Source organism: Anabas testudineus, chromosome 16 (assembly GCF_900324465.2).
Source record: "Anabas testudineus chromosome 16, fAnaTes1.2, whole genome shotgun sequence".
In the NCBI taxonomy this organism is placed as follows: Eukaryota; Metazoa; Chordata; class Actinopteri; order Anabantiformes; family Anabantidae; genus Anabas; species Anabas testudineus.
This window is the reverse complement of record NC_046625.1, coordinates 7623042-7647424: the sequence shown is the minus strand read 5'-3', so window position 1 is coordinate 7647424 and position 24383 is coordinate 7623042. Positions and strand designations below refer to the sequence as shown.

General features: G+C 39.2%; 2 protein-coding genes across 2 annotated transcripts; one reads left to right on the top strand and one right to left on the bottom strand.

Annotated features, from left to right (window-relative positions):
- Positions 1-1739: 1739 nt before the first annotated feature.
- LOC113169058 (CAP-Gly domain-containing linker protein 4) lies at positions 1740-3547 on the top strand. The gene is made up of 6 exons (XM_026370191.1): positions 1740-1824; positions 2186-2370; positions 2424-2547; positions 2635-2779; positions 2950-3189; positions 3456-3547. Exons 1-6 carry the CDS (start codon positions 1740-1742, stop codon positions 3511-3513), a joined length of 837 nt encoding a protein of 278 aa, XP_026225976.1. The 3' UTR covers positions 3514-3547.
- A 1458-nt stretch (positions 3548-5005) lies between these two features.
- Positions 5006-11590, bottom strand: LOC113170695 (ribonuclease ZC3H12A). Its single transcript, XM_026372892.1, has 6 exons — positions 11429-11590; positions 10049-10492; positions 9197-9336; positions 7221-7455; positions 7000-7106; positions 5006-6903 (listed from the first exon to the last, which is right to left on the bottom strand). Exons 2-6 carry the CDS (start codon positions 10414-10416, stop codon positions 5885-5887), a joined length of 1869 nt encoding a protein of 622 aa, XP_026228677.1. The 5' UTR covers positions 10417-10492; positions 11429-11590; the 3' UTR covers positions 5006-5884.
- Between the last annotated feature and the right edge of the window lie 12793 nt (positions 11591-24383).

The following is a 24383-nucleotide window of genomic DNA, read 5'->3' as shown; positions in this document are numbered from 1 at the left end:
ACGCTGAATTCCTGGGCACAACACAAAAGGCACTTGCAAATTCAGGTGACAGATGTTCTTCCTTACTGCATCACAGCTGCATGAAAAACATGAAATCATGCTGTTAGTTCAGTCAAACAAATTCTAGATTTTATACAGTAGTACTCCCCAGAAGTACTCCCTTGAGATAGACTGTGGTCTGTCAAATCTGGTAATTTGTCCCTGTGATTTCAAGTCCTCATTCTGTACTAAATTACCTCTAAGATGCATAAAATACAAATGTCACACTAAAAGGACTGTAACTGTTGAAAATAGCCAGTCTTACTGCAGTCTGCTGTTAGCTTCAGATGGATTTAAGACATTGTTTTTGTTTTGTTTTTGTTTTTGCACAGCAATACGACTGCTAGATCTGTCTCTCATCACTCACATTGTATTTGCATTAGCAAGGGATTTGTTTTTGCTGCTAGCATGGACAGGATGGACAAATAATAACTATTATTTTCATTTTCTGTACAATTTGCATAGTGCTTTTAGGCGTAGAGGCAGAGAGAAAACTCATCAATAAAGCATGAAAACCAAGCTTGTACAGACAGTATCGTACATGAAAAACACACAATAAAAATGTATATTCACACTGACTCTTTATATAGAGGATGCTTTCAAACGCATTTACACAAATATGATCAAAGTGATTAAATAATGTGTCTCAGTAGCTATCAAAATGAGGTATGCACAATTTTACTAATTATCTCCATGTAAATATCCCAAACAATTAGCATTCAATAAAAAGGTCTTTACTACACACACACATTTGGTTCATGTCAACCAACCATAGTCAAATGAGTGGTAAAATTAAATTTTATTATCAGGGAATCCAGAATAGATCTTTGGTTATTTGTTTGCATGTGTGTAAGAAAGTGATATGAGATGAAAGGTGAGCATTTATAGCAATTCACATTAATTATGTAGATATGAGTTGCAGGTTTACATTTCATTTGAATTCAGATGGTTTCGCTGGAAGGATTGTCTTGGAAATACTGAACAAAGGGCACAGCATCCATACACAGTGGGATGGTGACAGAATTCGTTTTTTATGGTTTCACACCGCAGCAGCAGGCAACATAGGAACTTTCTATATCTCTTCAATGGACCCTGTTTTTGAACACCAATTCCACTTGAATGTGACATAAGACAGACACACAACATGGAGCTGACACTGCAACAGGTGCAACAGTTGCACTAAATGTGGAGGCTTATTCACATTGTTTATAGTTACGGCTCAGTGAACCACATTAAGCAGCCTGGATACAAGCGGACTGTGTAACTTCTTGATTAAGAAGATTAGACAAGATTTACCTACCCCGCAGTCGTCAGCAGCGCTGTCCACTCAGACACAGCAACAGATCAGTGAGGTCTGTGTCACATTAGGATTTACTATCGACTAGGACAGAGATCCATTCAGCAGACATAGAAACCATCATTTGCTAATGAACTCATATGGGACCGTTTCCTCCCATGTTACTGTTAATCATCTGGCAAAGGTCAGTTTGTAATTCTGTCTGTGTGTTTTCCATTAGTACGTTTTCAGCCGTGTTGTTTATGCTTGGCAGCAGCTACCTACAGATGGCATAGCCTGCTGTCTGTAGCTATCAAACAAATGTAGAACTTCAGTGTCATTTCAGCTGTTCCCTCCACCCCTTTAATTAAACTGCGTTAAAAGTATTTTTTCCCCAGTCAGAACACAATAGTGTGAGGTGAACATGCTTCAACATGACGCCATATATCTTGTGGACTGTGTTTACATGGACATTCAAGGGAATACTGTGTACGTGCAGGTTCCTTTGGGTGAGTGTAATGTCTGCAAAATTTTCCATTTGCATTGATATTTGAATGTTGATAAAGGTTCATATTTATATTTATATAAATATTCTGTGCTTCACATTTATTTGCATTGCAGATATGCCCATACAATGCAATCAAATTCTTGCCAAGGGAACCACAAGTTACAGGGGGAATGAGCCGACAGCTTAAACAACTTGTAGGTAAGATTGTCAAATTTGGAGTACTACACTTTACTCAAGCATTTTAAGCTACTTAAATAACCAAGAACATGCATTTTATCTGGCTCCTATTCTAAATCTACTTTACATCTCCTCAGCACATATGTGAGTGGAGGTATGACTTGACAACCTTTTTTGTTTGTCAGGTTCTGAAAGTAAAGGGGTTGCAGCCATACCAGGCAGCCCTGATCGTACAGCTGCTCTTCATAAAAGACTGACTAAAACTGAGAGAGAGATCCTGTCACTCAAGACCAGGATTTCCTGTGAGAGAGCATCATGGGAAAGGAGATTTGCCGAGCTGCAAAAAAAACAGGAAGAGTTACGCAATCAGGTGTGCCTGTTAATGTTTGTGTGGGTGTGGTTGAGGTTGTTTTGATGACTTAGCTAATGAATGTGCCTCGTTCTCCTCAGCTGACCTCTGAGGCTGGAGGGTTAATGAAAGTGGACAGATATGATGACCAGGGAGAGTTGGGAGTGGACAATGGAGAAGTGTTTGAGGAGTGCTCAAGTAATTGATAATAATACACCCCCACAAGTTCAGTTCTGTTGCCCTTGGATTCAATAATAATTTCCATTGTTATTCTCTAATGAATAGGTGGTCTCTCAAGACTGGCATGCCAACAGAGAACGTGTAGGGTGTCATCAAGAGAAGACCCTTATGCAAGCAGTTTGTCAGGCCAGTTATCCTCATCATCAGCACTGAGCTCACGTCCGGGCTCCTCCACGTCTTCAGCCACAAGGTACAGCAAATGTGAAAGACTACAACAGAAAACAGGGGGGGGACCAGATAGCCTCGCTCTATCCGAAGGGTTAGTGAGCTTTACATGTTTGAGGCAGCAGGTAAAGTACCACTGACTTGTCTTTACCACAGTTGTCTCTCTGTTAGTTGACTAACCATCTCTTCCTACAGTGTGAGATCATGGAAGATGTCTCCTGGGCATCACCGGGTTTTTGTTCCCCACTCCCCCATGGATTTGCAGCTGGGTCACCGTGTCAGGATCATGCTGCCGTCTGGACGTATCAGCACAGGAACAATCCGTTTCCTAGGCCACCTGCAGGGGGAGGCAGATCTCCACCTTGGGGTGGAGCTGCAGACAGCTGATCATGGATTGCATGATGGCAGCTACAAAGGACACATCTACTTTAAATGGTAATTGATCTTAGCTATTGTTTAACCACAAGAAACCTGTAGCTTATTAAAGTGTCTCAGGATAAGCAATCTTTACACTTGAATTTCTGCTAGGCACACCACTACAAACTGTAGGTAACGTGGGCTGTTTAACTACTAAACCATACCACTACACATCTGGCCGTATTTCTATTTATTTTCATTTTGCATTTTATTTTTATATTCAAGTTTTGCCCATTTTTCCAAATTTGAATTTGAATTTAATCTATTTAATCTGTTTTTTGCAGCAAACCTGGATATGGTGCCTTTGTACCATTCCACAAACTACTGATGGCCTGGGAATAACAAAAATTCATGCATCATGCCAAACTGTACAAAGGACCAACTGAATAAAGACCAGTAGGTACAGTCATGGGTCTGATATGAACATAAACAGTTTTGTATCCATGTACACCCATAAAAAACATGTTACGTTTATTCACAATAAAAATAAAATTTTTACAAACATGATTCTAAGTCTTCGTGTGGAGCGTGGCCATGCAGTAATGTTAGGGTAGCAGAACAATTGCTTGTATTTTATAGAGTTGCTGTACTAGTCTGCCCACAAAACAAGCAAAGAAGTGTCTCAGTCTTAAGGAACAGTAGAATTTCAAGCACAGGGTTGGGCTTGGCTTAAAAACTTTTCTGTAGGCATTAAAAACCTGTTGAGCACTCTGAACAAAAACATTTTTTTTCCCTAAATGACGTGCAAATATTAGCTTAAGGGGATTTTCTTTCCAAGAAAATTTGAGTATGAATCATTTCAAGAAATATCCATTTTTCATGTCTGTCAAAAGCAGCATGTTCCCGAGGTCTAATTATAAGATCTGTCTTGTCCTGACAATTTAACTTCACAACCGTGTAAAGTAATTGCACAATATTGTCTCACTGTGCCAGGCAACAGAATCTGACAGAATGTACGTGCTTCTATTATATTAAAGGGTGTATATATCTTCAAATATCTTCAAATACAGCATGAGTCAATAATAGCATTCAAAAAGAATACTGTATTACTCAAATATGTCAGCCATGTTTTCACACAGTCTAATGTGCCCTTCATCTGGTGAATTTACATCACATTTCTGAAATAGTCAAACCGATTGTTGTCAAAGGTATAGCCAAAAATAAGAGTCTGTACTCATCAGCATGCTCACAATCATCCTCATACTTAGGAGCGAGCTACTGTAGAACATTTCTCATGTTTGCTGGGTAAGTGTAGAAACACTGTCCTGTCAGATGAAGCGGATAGAAATGTTCATTTTGCAGATATTTCTGTTTATAAACCAAACACTAGATAAATTTACATTTTGACCTTCACTTAGAGGAGAAGTCAGTGTATTAAAGTGGTAATTCCACTGTTAGGGACCATAAATGAATGAATGCACTGAAGACTGTTACAGCTAAATTTTGTTGCGACCCATCAAACTGTTAAAAATTATGAATCTACCCCACAGACTAACAAAAAATGTTCTTCAACTGTTCATCGGTCTCATGTGAGTGTACCTAGAGCCAGACATTTAAACACACACAAATGCTGACCTTTTCACTCAGACACTAGAAAAACTAAATTTGTTTGTGCTTACAACAAGTGCTGCACAGCAGAAGACTTCTTTGTTTGTAAAACCCTCAGGATGTGGGGAGGATCAGTGCTTTTTCTCCAGAAAAAGTGGTTGAAGCAGACTGGTCTGTCAATAAGACCCGGGTCTGTGACATTTAGTTTAGGGTAGTCCTCACTTCCTGAGATACACAAGCAACAATACTTATAAGCAACTCAAACAGGCATAAATTGTATCTGTCATATTCCTTTTATTATTTTATTATTATTAATACAAGCTTACAGTGATTAAATTACATTTACAGTAAGTGATTTGATAAAGGAAGAGAACATAAATCTGCATTATCATGAGAACAAATTTCCATATCTCCTTTCTTTACAAGATTTCTCGTCAAACAGAAACCCAAATATGTGCACAGTGTTACAGCGACACCTTTTCTGAGAATGTTCTAGGAAACAGGAAAATGCACACACCAGCATTTCATTGTGTATTCTTCTCAGTTTCCTTGTCAGATAATAATGTACTATAAATTCTATTTGGATGTCATAATCCATCACTGGACTGATGCCAAATGAATGCATTGCATGGTTACATCATTTTGAAATATACTTTAGCTGAGCAGCACGCTGGTCTTTAGAACAGCAGTGAAGGCAAAACAATAATTAATACATTATACAGCAATTTCCTATTGCATTAAAACATAAAAGGACATCACATTTGACACAATATGCATCAACAGTCAAAACTCCTTTGGCCTAGAGGCACTTTATATCCAAAACATGGATGTCAAGGTTGCAATCACACTTTGTGACTTTAATGTCATTTAACTCAGAACAGATCAGTGAAACTGTTCATAAATGAGAACTGAAGTTTTACTTCCATAATGGTACATTATGCAAGTAAAATATATTATGGCAGAAGTATACAGTATACTAGCATTAAAGTTTATTATAGCAAAATGTCTTTACAATTAACTTTTAAATCACTTAAAAGTATATCTCAGACAACTCTCTCTGAGTGTCTAAGAAAAAAAAAAAAGAGTTTAACACAAGTAACATGTTATTTTAAACTGAAGAGGTAAAAGGTGAATAAAATGATTGATAAAATAATTGGAGAAATCATTAGAACACCCCACTCTGAGTCTTCAGGTTGAGGATCTTTGCAGCCAGTTTCTCTGCATCCATCACATGTGGGAACATTTCCATGACCACATCCACCTGACGAGGGTTGAAGATGGCTTGCAGTTTCTTCCGGAGTTCCAACCTCTTGGGGTCAAACGTGGAAGACGATAGCTGTTGTTGGCCCCACGAGTGGTACTGATGGCTCTTACTGGAGCAGTGGGAATGTGAGGAATGGACCGAAGAGGGGAGGCTACATGATATCCTGGCTTGGGGCAGCCCCTGAAAAGGATCTGACCAGTAATTTTGCTGATGATGGTGGGCTCCTTTGTAATGGAGATGGCTGGGGATGATGTGTTGATGTTGCAGAAACATGTGAGGAGGGTAGCTGGGTTGACTTTTGGAGTCTACGTTTCTCTGTGGTGGCTGGTGAGCCGCTGAGGGCACTGCATGGGAACAGCACGTACAGGACTGGCTGGTGGCATTGTTTTCTAAATGCGCTGAGATTTGTCTGGGCCCAGCAGGAGCACTTTGCCTCTGGGGCGTCAGCCTGTGGGAGTTGCTGAGACAATGAGAAGTATCAGAATACTGGCTCTCAAAAGAGCCAAGGCCAGAATCCAGGCACTCGTGAGACATGTTGGCATAGTAATGATTGGGCATCAAGTGTAGACCAGGCCAATCTTTATGACACTGACTTTCTGAGGCTGAGCAGGCCGTATGGCTCTGACTGTTTCTGGGATCATCCCAGTACAGTATTTTATTTTCATAAACCTGACCAGGATAGGAAGAACTCTGTTGGTTTCTAATGACCTCCGTGTTAGAGTCTTGAGGATGGTAGCAGCCATTATAAGCAGACCCTGAATCAGACTGAAGCTGTCTGGGTGATAATCTGGCATTTCTGTCTTCTTTTACTGTCGAAATCTGGGCTTTCTCTCTCAATTCATCGGCCAAGGACAGGTAGGATTGGTTTGTCCGCTCTGGGTGGTAGAACTTACATTTGATGCCATAAGTGCACTTTTTACCTAAGACAAAACAAAAAATGATAAAAAAAACATTTTTGAAACTAACAGTGCAGCATGGAAACATGCTGTAGCAAATAGTTGCTGCAAACATCTCACCATATGGGCAGAGCTGTCTCTTCTGGTCTGTTGGTAGAGGCTTTTTTCTAAGGAAGTTGTCAAGACTGGGTCCGTGACGACCCAGAGGATCATCTGGGGGCATGAACCTGAAAAATTATTGATTTGAAATATCATTTAAGGTTTGGGCTTATTTTGTTTCCCTCGAGATATAACTAGCTCCCTGGTACTATAGCAAATGGAAGGAAAATATGATTTCTTACTTGTCATTCACAAAGGAGTACATGAGAAGCCTCTCCTCAATGCATTTCTTCCACTCAGGTCTTTCTCCCTGGAGGTCACGGTAGGTATCATTTGACACGATAACTCCATCTGACTCATATGCCAACTTGACGATAAAGCGGTCATCATAGCAAACCACGCGCTTGCCACCAACTCGACGTGACGGAGTGAAGACAACTATTTTTTGTTTTTCAAGTTCCATCAGGATGTGTTGATCTGAAAGCGCAAACAACCATTTGAATCAGATAGATGTAGAAGTACTTTATGTTGTATATATACTCTTTTACATTGTTTTTTTGTCAAGATGTGTAAGTGCATTTGCTTTGTTGTGTAACATGACAATTATCATTATCCTCAACCATACATACGCTTGTAAAAGCCACAAAATGCCATAAGGATATTATAATGTTCCAGGAACCAACCACATCAAGCAAAACATTATAACAATCTGATTTCCTTATTCTCCCTCTGACGAGGGACTGAAAAGAAATGAAAACAACCATCTGAGAGCCAGATTACATGAATGCCAGTCAATCAAAGCTGAATGTTAATGAATGATGATTGTCAGATTTTAAATTCAAAACCCTTTATTAATCCCGGAGAGAAATTGGTTCTGACTTCATACATCACACACTGAGACATTTTTGTTGCTATTGTAAATGTCCTTCATGGTGACTGTCTTAACTTGACCTCCTGCTGTAGATCATTGTCAGTAGTTATCTGCAAGAAAACTAGGTGTGGAAAACAAAACAGAACTGTACTTCCTTATGGGGCTTTCCCAGGAATGACTGCAGGCTGATTTTTACTTCCTTGTTTGCAGATTAAAAATATAACGTCTGGATTGCTCCACACAGGCTGTTACTAAATATCCAGAGCTATGAGCTGAGCTGCCCCACCCGTTATTATATAGTTGTTGCTAGGTAAGCAGGTGGTTAGGAATCAAACACCATGCAATCGGAGGTAGCGTCTCTACTCAGAGAGATGGTGCAGTGAATGGATCTCAGTTGAGACACACCCCCAAACGTTAGTGACTCAGCTGTCACAAATGAAGCTATACTGTCATCGTGCTACTTCACCCACATGGAAACTTTTACAGCAAATAATTTAAATATATGTCCACACTTGCTTTTGTCATGACTTCATACTTCAGACCGACATGGTAGCCAATCAGATGAACAAAATGAATCACTAAACCATTACATTCCTTGGTAATAAAGAAACCATAGAGGGAAAAGTGTTTTTCAAGATTTCATAGATAGATAGCAGGCAGAAAGAGAAATGATTGACTGGACACAACTGAGTGTTTCTTTCTCTTTTCAGTCTTTGTTAAGCAAAGCTAATCAGTTTCTATCTATAGCCTTCTTCTGAATTGCCATACAGTGTATGAGAGTGCTCTTACTCCAGGCTGAAGCAAATTTGTGCATTTTCAAAAACATGAACCTATTTTCTTTAACATTAAACTTAAGCAAAGGGAAAGAATAATCCACAAACATGACAGATGTTAAAATCAGGCTGTAAATTATTTGGAACAAAAAACATTTCACTTCTAAGCATTACACAGTGAAAATCTAATTAGACAGGGCTACATCTTTACTGGCTGGGAGTCCATAAGAGTGTTCTCAAAATTATTAATGCCCTGTTTTTATGGACATTATCATCCAGTCCAACTTCCCAACACTGTAGAGGACTGTGAGTCTGGAAAGTGCAGAGACATCATTTCTTTACCTACTATCACCTGTGTTTTAGTCCACTGCTGTTCCTATTTATTAAAAAGGTGAGCTACTTCGCCTGGTTAGCCTGCTGGCCACTGTAGGTTATGACTTCTAGGTCTTGAATCTGCTATTTTACAAACCTACTGATAATGATTTTGCTTTGACTGAAGCTATGGAATGTTTCTATGACTAAAAAAAAACTGCTTTGCTTGATGAAAAGAATCTAGCATTTCTTGTATCCTCACCAGTTATGGGGGCATCAGGTCTGGGCTGCTCTTTGCGCCAGCTTGGAACGAACACAATAATGGTTTTATGACCTCTGTCCAGAAAGAAATTCACTGCAAGCTGGATGCCTCTGCAGGAGAATACCTCCTTGTTGCCATGACTGTGTAAAAGAGGAGATGAATGAACATGAGCACAAAATCTGATATTACGTAATATTAAAGAGAGCTGTAAAAATTCACCACGTGGCTTTGAACGTTCTTTTGTTTAAGGAATGATGTTCCTGCTATTACTCAGTGTGAACACATGTATTGTAGAACACTTGATATCTATCGAGCACCTTAAGTAAATTAAATAAACTATTAGCAATCTTCTACTAAAACTTCTGTCTCCAGAATTTAAAATCCTTTTCTTTATGTACAAAGCACCTAACAAACAAGCTCCATCTAATCTTATATACCAGCACATTATCCCAGCTGAACCTTCCTTTATGATACAGCTTACTGTAGTCAGAACAGACTCAAGTGTCTCTTCTCATTTAAACTTTCCTTTATAATTTTCTAGTGATTTCGTGCTACATAAATCCGCTGAATTGAAAAGAACTAAACTATCGAGAGGCATGGATTTCCAGAGGTGTTTCTCTAATTTGGATGTTGTAACAGTGGCCTTTGTGCAGGCAGGCAGGGTGGTGAACACCTTTTCATAAGGTCAAGAGACACAAAGGTGGAGGAAAGAGTTGAATGACAACACGGTGATGAATGATGGTAGTTGGATGCAATAAATCTTGTCCAGGTAGTGGAACAGCTCTGTGGTGCAAAGTCGCAAAGTATAGCAACTAGTTAATGATCTATTCTACAATACATGGAAAAGATTACCTCATGGCAACATTGCTGCCGTCAATAACAATCGGCCTCAATTCCGTGTCTGTATTCTTCCTGTCCCCCAGTTGTGGTCCTGCCCTGGGTCCGAGCGCCCAGCTTTGAGGCAGCAGAGAGTCCTTTTGGCCTGTGCTCCTCTCATCGTCAGAACTGGGCACGCCGGGTGAAGTGCTCGTCCTGCTCCTCACTAGCTCTCCGAGCACTGAGTTGGTGTCTGTGCCGAGGCCCAGCTTTCTCAGAGCAGCCTTCGCCTCAGCTGAGGAGTAACCCAGTTTCCTGAAGAAGTCGACTCTGAGCTGGAGTTCTTCACTGTCGGGTTCCGGCTGGTCCGAAACTGAGCTCTGGCTTGGAGGTGCCTGATCCATCCTGGAGCATCTGGAACGCTTTGCAGCAGCATATATGACGAACTAAATCCACATCAGGGTGCCAGTCATTGATCAGCTGAGGAAATTAGAATTTTATCAGTTTTCCCTTTTTGTTTAGTAACATTACAATGAAAAAAAAAATCACCTTAATATTCACTGACTGACAGAAAGTTTTAGAAACTGAACTGCTCTTTGCTAAATTCGTACGACACTTAGAGTAAATTACACAAAATCTATGTTGTTATGCACTTGCACTGTTCCATCACACAGAAATAGTGTAAAAATCTGTATAATTTCAGACAGGTTTCAAACAAATGATTCAACCTTACATATTTGGTCTGTGTGAAATATTTTTCACACAGACCAAATTTGGCACCTACTTCCAGGTGCTCCAGTATGAAAAGTTGGGGCTTGTCCTTATCATATATAGTATTGAAATTCATATTTTGGGAGTCTGGACGTTTGGATTAAAGAAACTACACATTTGATTTTGTCACCTTGCTCTGGGACAAAATTAAATGTCACTGTAATTACATTTTTCTGATGTTTTAGAGACCAAATAAATTAGTTAAACAGATTATCCAAAATGAAAACAATCGTTACGGTGCGTATTTTATGCACTATATAATAATAATATACTAAACACTTCGGTGTAAATGATGCAGTGCACATTTCCTCTCCAGGAATCTACTGTCCCACCACAGTACTGAGGATCAGAGGCCTGCCCTTCTTGTCTGCTGCTGAAGTTTGACCGTCAGCCAACGTCAGTTTGCTCAACACAGAAAGAAGAAACGCGGCGGCGCTTTACGCACAGGACCCAGCAGCAATATGTTATTTACTATATGAACAAGTGAATACACGTCCACATATGTGGAATAACACACAATGAGTACATCTGATTTACACAGGTGACAAGCAGCCTACGTGTTACCTCTCTCCAGATCACCAGCAGGCGGATAAGGTTACAACATGTCTCCATTTCTCGGTAACAAATGACGAACCGACAACTCACCGTGTCTGCTCGTCTCCTTTCTTCAAGTTTTCCATTTGTCATGAAGTCTGACGCTCGGTGCCGGTTAATGTGTCGAGGTACAATAAGTTTTGACACAGTTCCGACTTCATGCGCCTCCCTCTTGGGAAATTTCTTCTGCTCTTCCCCTCAGACAGGCATGCAGAGCCATGAAAAATTTGCATATATCAGAGGTATGAATAGGTGTTCCCTCTCCTTCCGTCAGTCACTCACCTACAGAGCATTGGGCTACACATTCTTGGTTGTTGCTTCTGTCCCTTTAGGCCGTTTAAGAAGATAGAATTAAAGAATTAAATTATAGTCATGCTCGATTTGCTGAAAAGTTAAAGTATAAACCAAGGCAAAGTCGAAGTGTGTTAATTTATGTATGTACAAATTAGAAATAATGATCAACTGTATAACTTAATTAAAAATAGATTTTATATGTGAATCAAGAGTAAAATAAGAGAAGCTGTGTTGTTTGCATCCAGTGAGAGCTGCCATTCGTTTTCCATTTTCCTTCTGTTATAAAAATTCAGAACATTTCACAGATTTTTATTGTCAAATATAAAAAAATATTTAGATTATTCCATGAGTTGTTGATCTGGGGTAAAATATACAATTTTATTTTATTTATGTGTTTATGTAAACACACTGGACCCTTGTGTCTGTGATCTATCTTTAGGGAGATAAGTGATAAATATTAGTAAAGGGCTGTCCTCTTGTGTACATTAGAGGAATTACGTCTGGAACAGGCTGCCCCCTGGTGGTTTCACACACAGTCTATGAATTTTTATTATTATTTGTATTTTTCTATGTGGTCTGATTTCTGTTGATGGGCAAAAACGAACCAAAGACACAAATAGCACAATCTTTGATAATAATAAAAAAGAATATTATCTTACATTTGCTTTAGAGGACAGTAAATCAACTCATACTCTGATAATGCTTCTGGCTTGATTGTTGTGAGAGCAAAACCTACCTGCTGTCTACAGAAGATATTTAGTAAAGAATAAATAATCATTTTCAGATGATTATAAAGGTGCTTTTCTTGAGTATTTCAACTTTTGATTGCTTCCCTTGCTGAGCGCTCCTGAGTAATACCTTAACACTATAACAAAGTATGAAAAACATATAGCAAATAATATAGAAAACAGTAAAATATGCAAACAAAAACAATGCATCATCTACAATAAACCATTAATTATTACAACAACAAACTAACAGTCTTAAAATTTCACTTATAGTCTGTTGTGGTATTTTACATTGCTTTATTACTAATGTTACTTATGGGTTTGATATTATTTTTTAAATCCTTAAAAAAAATCATCTTTAAAGCAACATATTTAAATTAACCATCACCTCTGAAGTGGATATAAGTGAGTATAACTATATAACATTTTATGTGTAAATAAAATCTGCAGATACCTAAAATCCATATACATTTACCAACACATTATTAACCCCATTAGTTAATGGTAGTTTACATGTCTGGTTTTGCTGTAATGTGGCCACTGGATGTCACTCTTGCATCATGTTATACCTCCGTGCATGCTCCGCTCTTATCGTGGAGATTATGGAAGATGTTGGTCAGCAGGTGGTCGTCGCTTTAGTAAGCTGGTGGTTAAATTGTGAAGTTCTTTGTAGTGTGTGTATGTGTGTGCGTTTGTAAACAAACCTCTGCGTACAGGGCTAATGGTATGGTTGAGTTGGGCTCACACTGCGTGGAGCTGGTTAATGGCATATACAGAGTTGAGTTCCGGAGAGTGGAGAAAGTAATCAGGGCCAGTTGCCAGGCGGTTGCCTCCTCTGAGGGCCCACACCACTGGTCCCAGGTGTCTGCAAGCCCTGATATTACTGCAGGGCAATGAGCTGCAGCCAGCGACGATGAGTTGGGGCAAATGCACACACACACAATCCAGCTCAGACTGAAAGAGAGAAAGATACAGGGAGCACACACGCATAAATTCACACCTTTGTGCAAGTGAGTTATCCCTGACTTTACTTTTGACAGAGTTTCCAAGTGCGTTATCAAGAAATATCAGTTGTATCACACTCGGCATGAAGGACGTTTATTTAGGATTTTATTGAATTCAACCTGTACAAGCCCCATTTATCCCACAATGGGCTGCGTTGAGTGTATTGTTTTGTAATTTATGACCAGATTATACTGGCAGGCATTACTGGCACCAAAAAGCCATTGTTCAGTAATGCAAATGTTCAACCTTGATGTGGATCCAAATGCCCAAGATTGTATGAGACTGGAGCAGGCTGGGTATTGTGGACATCAAACACATATTTCTTTAACATGTTGGGGAAGGCATTGCCCTGCTCAAAGGCATATCTTTTCCTCCAGGCAGGTGTAGTTTGGCAGGGGTTGTTAAACCTGAGACAGATCAAATATTCAGCCAGGCTCATTGTGCGGCTGAGAGCTTTTGGATGTGGTTGGGATAGTGTTGTACTGATAAAATCAGCTTTGTAGTGCCTCAGTGCTGGCCTCTGTTTCCTTTCACTGACTGCCTGGGTCAGCTGTCTGTCAGAAAAATTAATTTTTTGTATGATTTCTTTAAAAAGCACCAAAGTGAAGAGAAGACAGCCTTTAACTAGAGTAATCCATCTTACGCCAATGGTGTCAGAGTGATTCACGATTTCCAATTTAGCCATGGTTTGAATCTAAAGCAAATCAGACAGGACGGTTCCACCCTTTGTGCAGCCGGACGACAAACCCTCAGTGACAAGAGCTTTCAAATGAACATATCCCCGACATTCATCTTATTCATTTATTACTTCAGACATCCCACTGCTTGTCCTACAGATCAGCAAGCAAAGGCCTCCCGGCACTGTGTGAGTGTAAAGGATGTAAGGCATGGAAACTGGTTAGGTGGTTATAGCAGTCATAGAGGATTGAACAAAAAGAATAGAAGAATGGAAAGGGCCGTGGTTGTTAGTCTGTGTATAATTAGATTTACTTTTATTAGTGACAACTAAATGCTCTGAACAGGATGTGAGCACAAAAATGTGATGTGGCAACTACAAACTAGTGAGAAATACACTGGGAGCATTTCTATTCTCTCTGTATATTCAAGTGCACAGTGCAACTAAAGATGCCTTCATAATAAAAGTATCAATATTTTTATGATAACGAGAAATGTTAATTTGCCGTGTTTGCCTTCTAAAGGGGGAGTTTTTCATCATCTGGTGAACAGCCAGTGAAACAATAGAACTGCTGCATTCAAGCTAATTTAGCAGCTTCAGCCAACTCTCTGGAGTTGGTGGCAATCCAACACAGAACTAAAAAGACAATAAATATTGGACTGAGGTTAATTAGGTGGACAGGAACATGACTTGAAATTAAAGATTACAATTTTGATTAATTATGTTGCAGCATGTCCACTGACTGTGTAAATAAGCAACCCACAGCTCAGATAATAAACAGATAATAATACATCAGTGTTCCATTGGTATAGTCACCAAAAAAATGTATATTTGTATATTTCTTAAGTTACTTAAAGACTTTTGGGGATAAAAAAGTTTTAGTTTTGTTGTACAAATGAGATAAACAGTCTTTTTCAGAGTCTTTCTTAATGAAACAATTCCTTTAGTGTCCCCAAACCATGCAAACACTTGCTTCTTCACTTTAAAATAAATGAGATTCAGCCGGCTATACATCAGTTAAAGATCACTGTGTATAGGTGCACTGTATCCCAGTGCTGCTCCAGCCCTTGCAGGTGTAACCCCAGCATGAAGTCGCGTCCGAGAGCACCAACAATGTTCTGATTAATCGCTCCTGTCAGCCCAGGTCGTTTAGGTCTACCTGTTATTCTGCATATTACTCATATCTGCCCCAGCAAAAGACACACACACACACACACACACACACTCACAGAAGGCATGAGGACATTAAGGTACACAAAAGTGCATGGTCACCTGCACACACAAAGACATACAAAGAAAAAATGCTTCCAATGCCCATAGCCTCATATGTGAAAGCAATTCATGCTCAGGCAGTCAGGCAACACTCCAAGGTATTCATTACTATTGATGTCAGACTCCACAACAAGAAGTGATGGGTGAACCTCCTGCAGTCTGTACTGTTTAAAGCCAAGTTTCTCTCCCCCAGCTGTTGCTCTCTGTCTTCACTTAGGAAGGGAGACTGTGATGATTAATGCACTCTAAGCTGGGATCTTGGGAGAGGAAAAAAAAAAAAAACGTTCTGCTGAAGTGCTTCACTTATATTCAGTCACACAATATCCACACTGTGGAGCATCACTGAAAAATAACCACATCAAAATTGAGAATCTGAACGGTCTCGCATTCGGGGCATGTGTGTTCATGTGTGTCTTGAGAAAGATCAAGCTGATCCCTGTTTGTGTTGTGAATTATGTGGAATGAGCTGCAGTTTTTCAGTTTCAGCTCCCAGTTCAAGTTTCTGAACTTGCACCAGCCTTCAATAGTGAAGTAGGTAGAGGTATCACCTGTAGATGCTGTAGACGCACATGTGTTCAATGATGGTTTATCCCAGAATAAATAATGGCATTTTCAAGAATGTTTTGCTTGGTGTTGGTGCTGAATGCTCACTCACACATCACTTCACTCACCACAATGCTTGTCTCATGACAGCCTGCTGGATTTGGTAAGGGAAGATTTTATTATTGACACATGCTGCACACTAGTCCTCATAATGAGTAAACTAACTCTTATGTGTTAAATCAGTACTCCTTAATACCCCTTATTACTAATAATAAAAAAAAAACCTAAAGTAATGAACCATAATTTATGCAGATGCTTCAATGCATGATTTTACTAGTTTGACAATGATGTCAGTGATATTGTATGAGCTAAGGAACATTTAGCAGCTCATTCCTGCAGTAGATATTCAGAGGTTTACAGGATTAATGTCTGATAATGATACTGGCATTACAACCCTTCTGCTGGCTCACAGGAGCCCAACACTTACTGAAATGCTAAATGTATGTTGAATTTTTCATTTATTCTCTTGCACATTGACTCACGTCTCAAGTAAATGCTTGAATTACATTAACCTGATACTGATATTCTCCTTTCCTGATCTCAGCTATGCTGAAGAGGATAATATACCCTCATTGGGTAAAGGCTCGAGTGTGTTTAAAGGGTGTTAGGAAAATAAATAACAGGCATGAATTCAAGTGGACGGGTGATTTTTCTTTCTTTTTGCCAGTTTATACCCACAGGGTCATGGTGGGGAGTTGACAGCTCTTGTGCACCACTCTGTATGTGTGGGCATTAGTTTGCTGTCGGTAGTGCTTCCATGGGGCGACTGTTGCCATTAGCTGTTAGATTTCTGATTCACACCCAGTGGGAGTGGGCTATCAAGAGCCAAACCGCCAACTGGCTTCGGCAAAGGTATAGTAGGCCTTATACCCCTACTTTGTCCTCTGTGACTGAACTAAATATGCACATCACTCTAATTCTGGACTAAGAAACCAAATGAAAATTAAAAACCTATTTTTTATCTGGCTTTTTTGTTAGCAACAGTCATATTGGTTTATATAATTTCAGCTTATAATTAATGCTAATGTGGAGCTTTTACACAATGTCTTGTTTGTATGTAGAGTATATCTGCAGTAATGGACTTGTTTTATGAAAAAGCTAAATAAATAAATAACTTAAATCAGCTTTGTACTTGCAAATAAAGTTTATAAAAATATTATTTTTAGAAACTTCACATTTTGTTTTGTTGTTGTGCTAACACACATTAATAAACTATTAACTATAAACTACTAAAAGTTTTACAACCTCAAACTATGCTACAATTATAAAATCAGTCATCACCACTGATTACCACTATACAGCTGCGTTTGTGCTGAACACAACAACACAGTGCATTTAAACTAAAGATGGTTTAAAAGGACAAAAATTAATGCACAAATTATTTAGCAAAAATGAACTAAAATAAGGCCAGACTCCAGAGAGTTAAATGCTTTGTGGCATTTCTATTTTCTGTTCAGAACATGAGGAATCATAATGCAACACAAAGGAAGCACGTCCCTACAGTACAAAATGAAAGAACAGACAACAACAGCAACAACAAAAGGCAAACACTGAAGAAAACCTACCGATTATCAATAAAATACAACCACAAAAAAGCAAGTGTATTTTTAATCTTTACCTTTTGTCACATTTCATGCTTTAGATAAACTGCAAAATAGTATAATAGTATATTATTGTATAAAGAAGAAAACTCTTCCAGTGGTGGAGTTAATGATTAGCATAATTTGACATTTTGAATAATACAGAAAATATAGAAAAATCGAAATAGTAAATCTGTGAAGAACAGAAGAAGAGTTCATGCATGGATGCAATCCATGGTGGAAGTGTTGGATTTAATCATATAGAATAGAGAGAATTTGAAGGTTGTACTGCTAAAAAAAAACTAGATCCCCCTTTTTATGATTAATGAAGTTCTTTGGATATGACAACTGACTCTATTATAGCTCCATTAAGAATGCTTCCAAACACTGATACAGTACTTTCCCACCCTGTGGACCACTATAATGCTTTTTACTGTGTGTACTTTTGGGGCCATACTATGAGCTCTAAATCACTTATAGCTTCCACCAAGGAAAAGGCTTAAACCTTTATGAAAGAATGATGTTTCTTTTTTTTTTGCACTGGGTTATTTTCCAGCAGTTTATAGAGCGTTTAACCCCACACCAGTCTTTGTTTTCGTCTCTTCAGTGATGTGTAAAAATGTAATTCTTCCTTATCATGACCCAAACATGCAGCCATTTATCCAGCACCTGCCAGTTTTTATTTGCTCTGCTTCAGTTCGCTTGTCAGCGTCATGCCATGAATACCTGAAATGGAATTTTGAGTGGTTAAACACAGGTAGTAATTCACAGTTTTTTCTCTAATGAAAATTATTACCAAACCATACTGTGCACGTTATGTTGTTTGCTCCAGGGCTTAATAGGGTGATCATTTCATGTCATTTCATTGCCAAGAACTTTAATAGAATTTCTGGATAATTGCAAAAATGCTAATGGAAATCAGAGCTTTTGGGTTGTAAAATTGCAGAAAACAAATAAGAAGGCGGATGAATCACCGACAGTAGCATTGCTAATATCAATAATGACAAGGGAAATTGCACATTAGTATGTTTTTTTGTGCAAGAAGAACAGAGAGGGAGTGAAACACATGAACATCAAGAGATTAGAAAAATATAAGAATAGATATGTTGATGATGTTCAGTAAAGCAGAGTCGAGAGTAAAAAAGCAAACATGCAGGCAGCCATAAGCAGTTTCATTTTGCTGTATAGAGAGACTCTGAGGGGGGAAAAAGGGAATGTTTCAATTACAGTATACATGGAAAGGGCATCTCTGCAGCAGGATTGACATGTCATTGTAACAATGTCCAATTAAAATGGGAGAATGCTTCCATTATTCTTTTATTAGAATACCTGTGCCTGAAACTGCATTGAAAGACATGCACCTGGTTAAATGTGAATCCGTCAGGCGTGAAATGAGTACAGCACACATAAAATAATTCATATTTCCCCATGGCTTCCATAATTTAGTTTTGTAATAAGACTGCAAAAGCATATATGTGTGTGTTTTTCGTTTATGTCAGCATAACATGCCAAAAAGTACTTTTATAATAAGATGTTTAGAATAATATTAAGTATTTATTTTGAATTTGTATTTCTAAATACTTTTCCTACATATAATAATTTGGAATAACATTTATAACTTCAGCCATAATGTCTAAGTTATCAGACTGAATGCAGAAATATACATTATTTGGTTCCAGTTTCTCATCTGCAAAAAGCTGTTGTACCACTTACTGCCAGCATGTGGCGATACTTTCAGAAGTGAAAGTCTGGTACTGGAGGATGATATTATCCGATCCTGCCATCGGCTACTTCATTAACTTTGTGTCCGTGTTGACTAATGGTGAAATGTGCTTTTTTACTCCTGTGCACGTGGAGTGAAAAAGACCTCTAGTTTGCATGAAGATGAGCTTTACTCGAGTATCTGCTGTGTAACTGGCGTGGCATGAAAGGAAGAAGAAGGAAGAAGAGAAATGGCCTGCGGAGCCATTTCCATGACCCAGTTCAAACTTTGCGGGAGGCAAGAGCGCTCTTCATGGTTTCTCTTCTCTTTGAATACAGGGAAAATGATGGAATACATTAATGCCAGCGCAGGAATATGACCCGACACATAAATCAATGGCAATGAATATGTGCCCTGCAAATCCAAAAGAGATGGGTAAAGCATTCTGTTAGTTCCCTTGTGATGAGACTGAGGAATAGCTCAAGTGCTTAACAATACAGTAGAAAAACATAGGCTCAGTGAATCTGTGCACTCCCACTCCTCCAGCTACTACACTGAACCTAATTATCCTGTGTAAGCAGCAGCCTGGGGATAAGCCGCATGCGAGTGCTCAAAACGGTCTGTTATGCCTCACAGTTTAAACCTGTGTAACGCTGGTCATCAGCATTTTCTCCTGCTTCAAGCTCCCCTTCACTTTTCTGAAGAGCATAATTGTCTTGATATGCTCATCACGTACAGCATGAAATGTTGATTCCACCTTAATTATCTTCTCCAGGGGTCATCACTGTGACTTCTGCAAAGTAAATAAAGCTGCGCTGCATTCACACAGGCGAGCTTTGCAGCGTTAGTTACCCGCCGTGCTATTTTAAGACGAGTCCAAATTAATGCCTCATTCACCGTAATTAAACAAGCCACCTTGACACATTTCAACAATTAACGTTTAATCATTTGGATCTCCTAGTTGATGACTGTAACTCTCTTTTCTGTGGCTGGGGGGCAAAGGGTCAGTCTCATCTAAAGAAATTTGATAGAAATCATGTGAGGTTACTGAGAGTGTCAAAGGGGCCGGGCTCATCTGGTGACCAAGCATATCTGAAGGCCACAGAGTTCAGGTTGGAGGTGTTATTTACTTACAGTACAAGGTTATCTTCACTTACATATAAAATATCTCAATATGAAATGTTTCACTATGTTTAAATGTTATTTATTATAATGGTTGAGAGAATTTCCTCCCTAATACAAGGACATGTCTGATTCCATCAAGCAGAGCAGGTAATTCCCACTCACCTGTTTCACGCACACATCTGAGTCACTCCTCCAACAAAATCGGCAATGTCATGATACTTTGAGCGAATGATAAAAGAAAATAGAAACCGTAGTTCATACTGACATTCCCATCTGCATATGCCTTATTCAGTCATTTCACTCGTGAACAAATTAAACTTGAAGTCAAACTCAGGACATCTTTCTACGCTGAAACCCAATTACACTTCACTTACTGTAGACAGCCCAGCGCAGTGCACTCCACATTTCAAAGGAAATCTCTGCTGCCTGTGTCACAACTTAAACATTTTAGCAAATTTAAGATGATTCACTTTTCTCTGTTTTGACTTCCAAGGGAAATGTCAGATAAATACAATATTAACTTTCTTTTACAGGAAGCCCTGAATGGATGAGTCACAGTCTAGTCTGAATAGCAAACGTGAACTAATCTGCTTAAATTTGTTCAGAGAAAGACTCCACGTGTACAGACTGCCACGTTTATTTATACTGTAAAATTTGATTCACGCGGTTAATGTAAATCACAATTTACTCATTAAGCCTGTTTTCCACCTTACGTTAGCCACCTCAGCTCAGCGTAACTGTTGTGCAGTGTTTTGCCTATTTCACACACATCTCATGTACAAATTAAAATGTGTGTAAAAAGATCAACAACCAAAACACTAATGTTGTGGGTTGGAAAACCAGAATAATGAGCAAGAGGATACTTTGGAGCTGTGCAGAGTTGAGGGGAATGGCAGTCTGCTTTTTGAGAAGTGCTGTTATTATTTGACAGCTGTAATTACTAGTTACTTGAATTTGAAGGATATGATAAATATTTGCATGGATAAATAATAATAATCCACAAATATGCTGCATATAAAGTGTATGAACTGACCAGTGTGAATAGGAAATAACACTTGGCCCTTCTTCTCCCTGCCACACTGTGCTCTTCTGTGCTCTTCTACAACCCTTCAGGTGTTAGTTCTGATCAAACTACATAGAATCTAAATCTGAAATTGCACTGATTTACTTTAGAAACACACAGCATTTTATGTACCAAATAAAAAAACAAAAAGTGTATCTTCCACTGTTTTCAGATGGTATTTCAAGACACAAAGACACAAGTCTTTTAATGACTTTGTCAGCTGTGCAGCTATAAAAGACAGGGAAAAACACTGTGGAGAGATATGAGGCAAGGAGACTAAGCCCACCTGCAGACTGGTGCTCCTTCCCAAGTGAGGAGGGAGGGCAAATATGGCCCCAAGACAGAGGGTCTGTCACAGTGTAGCCAATGCCAGGCTGATTTCACGGTTGATGTCCCCCAGAGAAAAGAAAGATGTGGCATTTGTGCCTGTGTATATATCGTCCACCAACAGGGGTCACTCTATGTTTAGCAGAAAAAGGGCTGGCAGCTGAAGGGAAAACCAGTAACAAGAGGGAGAAAAGGGTAATCAGGATGCGGCATGAATGAAGGTGAGTTTGGAGAGAAAATTACACTGGTGAGAGTAGGTGGTCAAGGGGGAAATGACACAGGAGATGAGTGTGGACATTTTGGAGGGAACAGATTGATCCAGGCAAATTAACCAAACAACAGTCAGATGGACAGGTATATAGAAAGACAAAAAGACAGATGGACACACAGACAGCAGGGTCAGGGGGAAAGAATGATGGAAATGAAAAAAAATGAGATTGAAAAAGGGAGGCGATCGAGAGACTCCAGTGGGCTGGATACAATTTGGCACAAACTCCTTCACTGTTTTTGCTTCTTGAAAAGTGGTCAGTGAACAGACTGAAAAGTTTCAAAAATCCCACTATAGTTCAGTGACGGCTATGGTGATATGATCCTCAGGGAGTGAAAAGGATGGATTAGTCCATTTTTATTGCTTGGCGAACGCACCCAACAGCCCTGTCTGCTCATCAATCATTCACAGTATACTCCTATTCCCCAGTAAGCTGCCCCCTCATCCTCTCTTTTCTCCTTCCAAATTCTCTCTTTCCTTTTCCCATTCTTCTTCAGTTCTGTCTGTTCTTCATTGTCAGTCCTCAGAGCCTCAGAGCACAAGTAGAGATACATTAAAGATGAATGGGCATGGATCTTCCCATAGCATCCTGTTTTAAGTTTTTTTTATTTTTTGGTGTGGAGTGTGTCTCATTCTCTCTTTACATTTCTGTATTGGTTTGACTTAATGTGAAGTGAGAGTTAGAGTGTTTTCAAGGTAACGCATTCTTACTGACAATTAGAAAGAGCTTAACAGGCATCCTGCCAATAGACTTTACTCACAATTTAATTTAACAACCAGATAGAAATACTTCTTGTTAGAGAATTGCACTTTCATGCAATTGTTTAACACAGTGGTCCAGGTTTGCCTAAGAGGAGAATAGAACAGAATCGTGTCTGAGGTTCAGACTCACCTGGAACAGAAACCATCAGCTCTCCAGAGCCAGAACAAAGCTTTTTGAGCTACAGAGCAGCTTACAGAGCATCAACATATTCTATATCCCAGATGATTTAAAGTCCAAATATTTGAGATTGTTATGAGTAGGTTCACTTGACCAGCAGTAAGCGTTCATTTGATCTGGGTTAATATCCACAACATTTGCACAGGCTTGCTTAACATAGCCTAGCTGACCTTGGGTGTTCGCACATGTCCACTTTTAAAACTGGACTTGTCCAGCTCAAAATACATTTTACACACAGATTTTGCATGTACAGTACACTGATTAATTTCTCCGATGCAAATAAGCAATGAGAAGCCAGCCACTTAGGGGAAAATAGGTTGTGATTTTTTAAAACACTCACGCTTGCCGTGCCCCGTGGACATCACTCCCTCAGCTTTATTTTTAGCTCGGTCAAAAGATGATTTAATGCGTCTCCTCCACTCAACTGAGTTTGGAAGGTAATTTCACTGTTTCCCCCTATTTATCTGACGAGCCGATGAATTTTCCATGCAAGCCACCATGCTCTCTCGTTTCTAACAGATGTTTGATTGTCTGCGTTGCATCCTGGGTGATTAACCCTGGATTTCGTTCGGCTAAATTTGGATGCTCCAGTTTCTCGTCGGCACTGTCGCGGGATCTAAGTGCTCACACACAACACTGAGGCTCTTCTTTATCTATTTTTGATATGTGCCAACCACATGAACTGATATGATATGGAAATGAGGCAGAGCAGTGTCACAGTCCGTTATTTAATGCGGCAAGATTGGATTTAACTGATCAGCAGCCTAATAATTTTACATAAGCCACAGGAACAATATTAAAGTTTCTTAACTAAGTCTCCTGTGAATTATTCAGTGTGCTTTAAGAACACTTCTTAAAATCATTGGCCTCATACTCAAAGGCAGGATGTACTTGTTTTCTATGATGTAAGATCTCCTCAAAAGACTAGATTAGCTAGAGCTCTCCTCCACGCAGATGAGATACGAGAGTTCCCCTTTTTTTCACATCGACACTCAACTGTGACTCATTTTGGTAGTTTTTAAGATAAATGGTTAATCTGGCCTTATGTCAGTCTTAACATCCTTGGCAAATAGCTAGATTTATGCACTAATGTCTAGAACAGGAACTGCTATTAATTGAACACAGCTTCTGAAGAGACTGAGTTATTTATGGTACTTTTAAGCGATGATAACATTCACTTCACCTTGTGCTTAAAGCTACATTAACTTTGGCTCCGACCAGGGTTCTGTTGCAGTTCAGGTTGATACACAAATGTAATATTAAGGAAATAATCAAATATAGGGAAAGGTGATTGTTTTAATAGTCCAAGGACATTTTGACACATGGCCAGGAAACGCCAAGGAAAACACTACTAGCCCTGCAGTTTGTAGACAACCTTCTCCACCAAATGATCCACAGCCACCCCAACTATACACTACCTTCA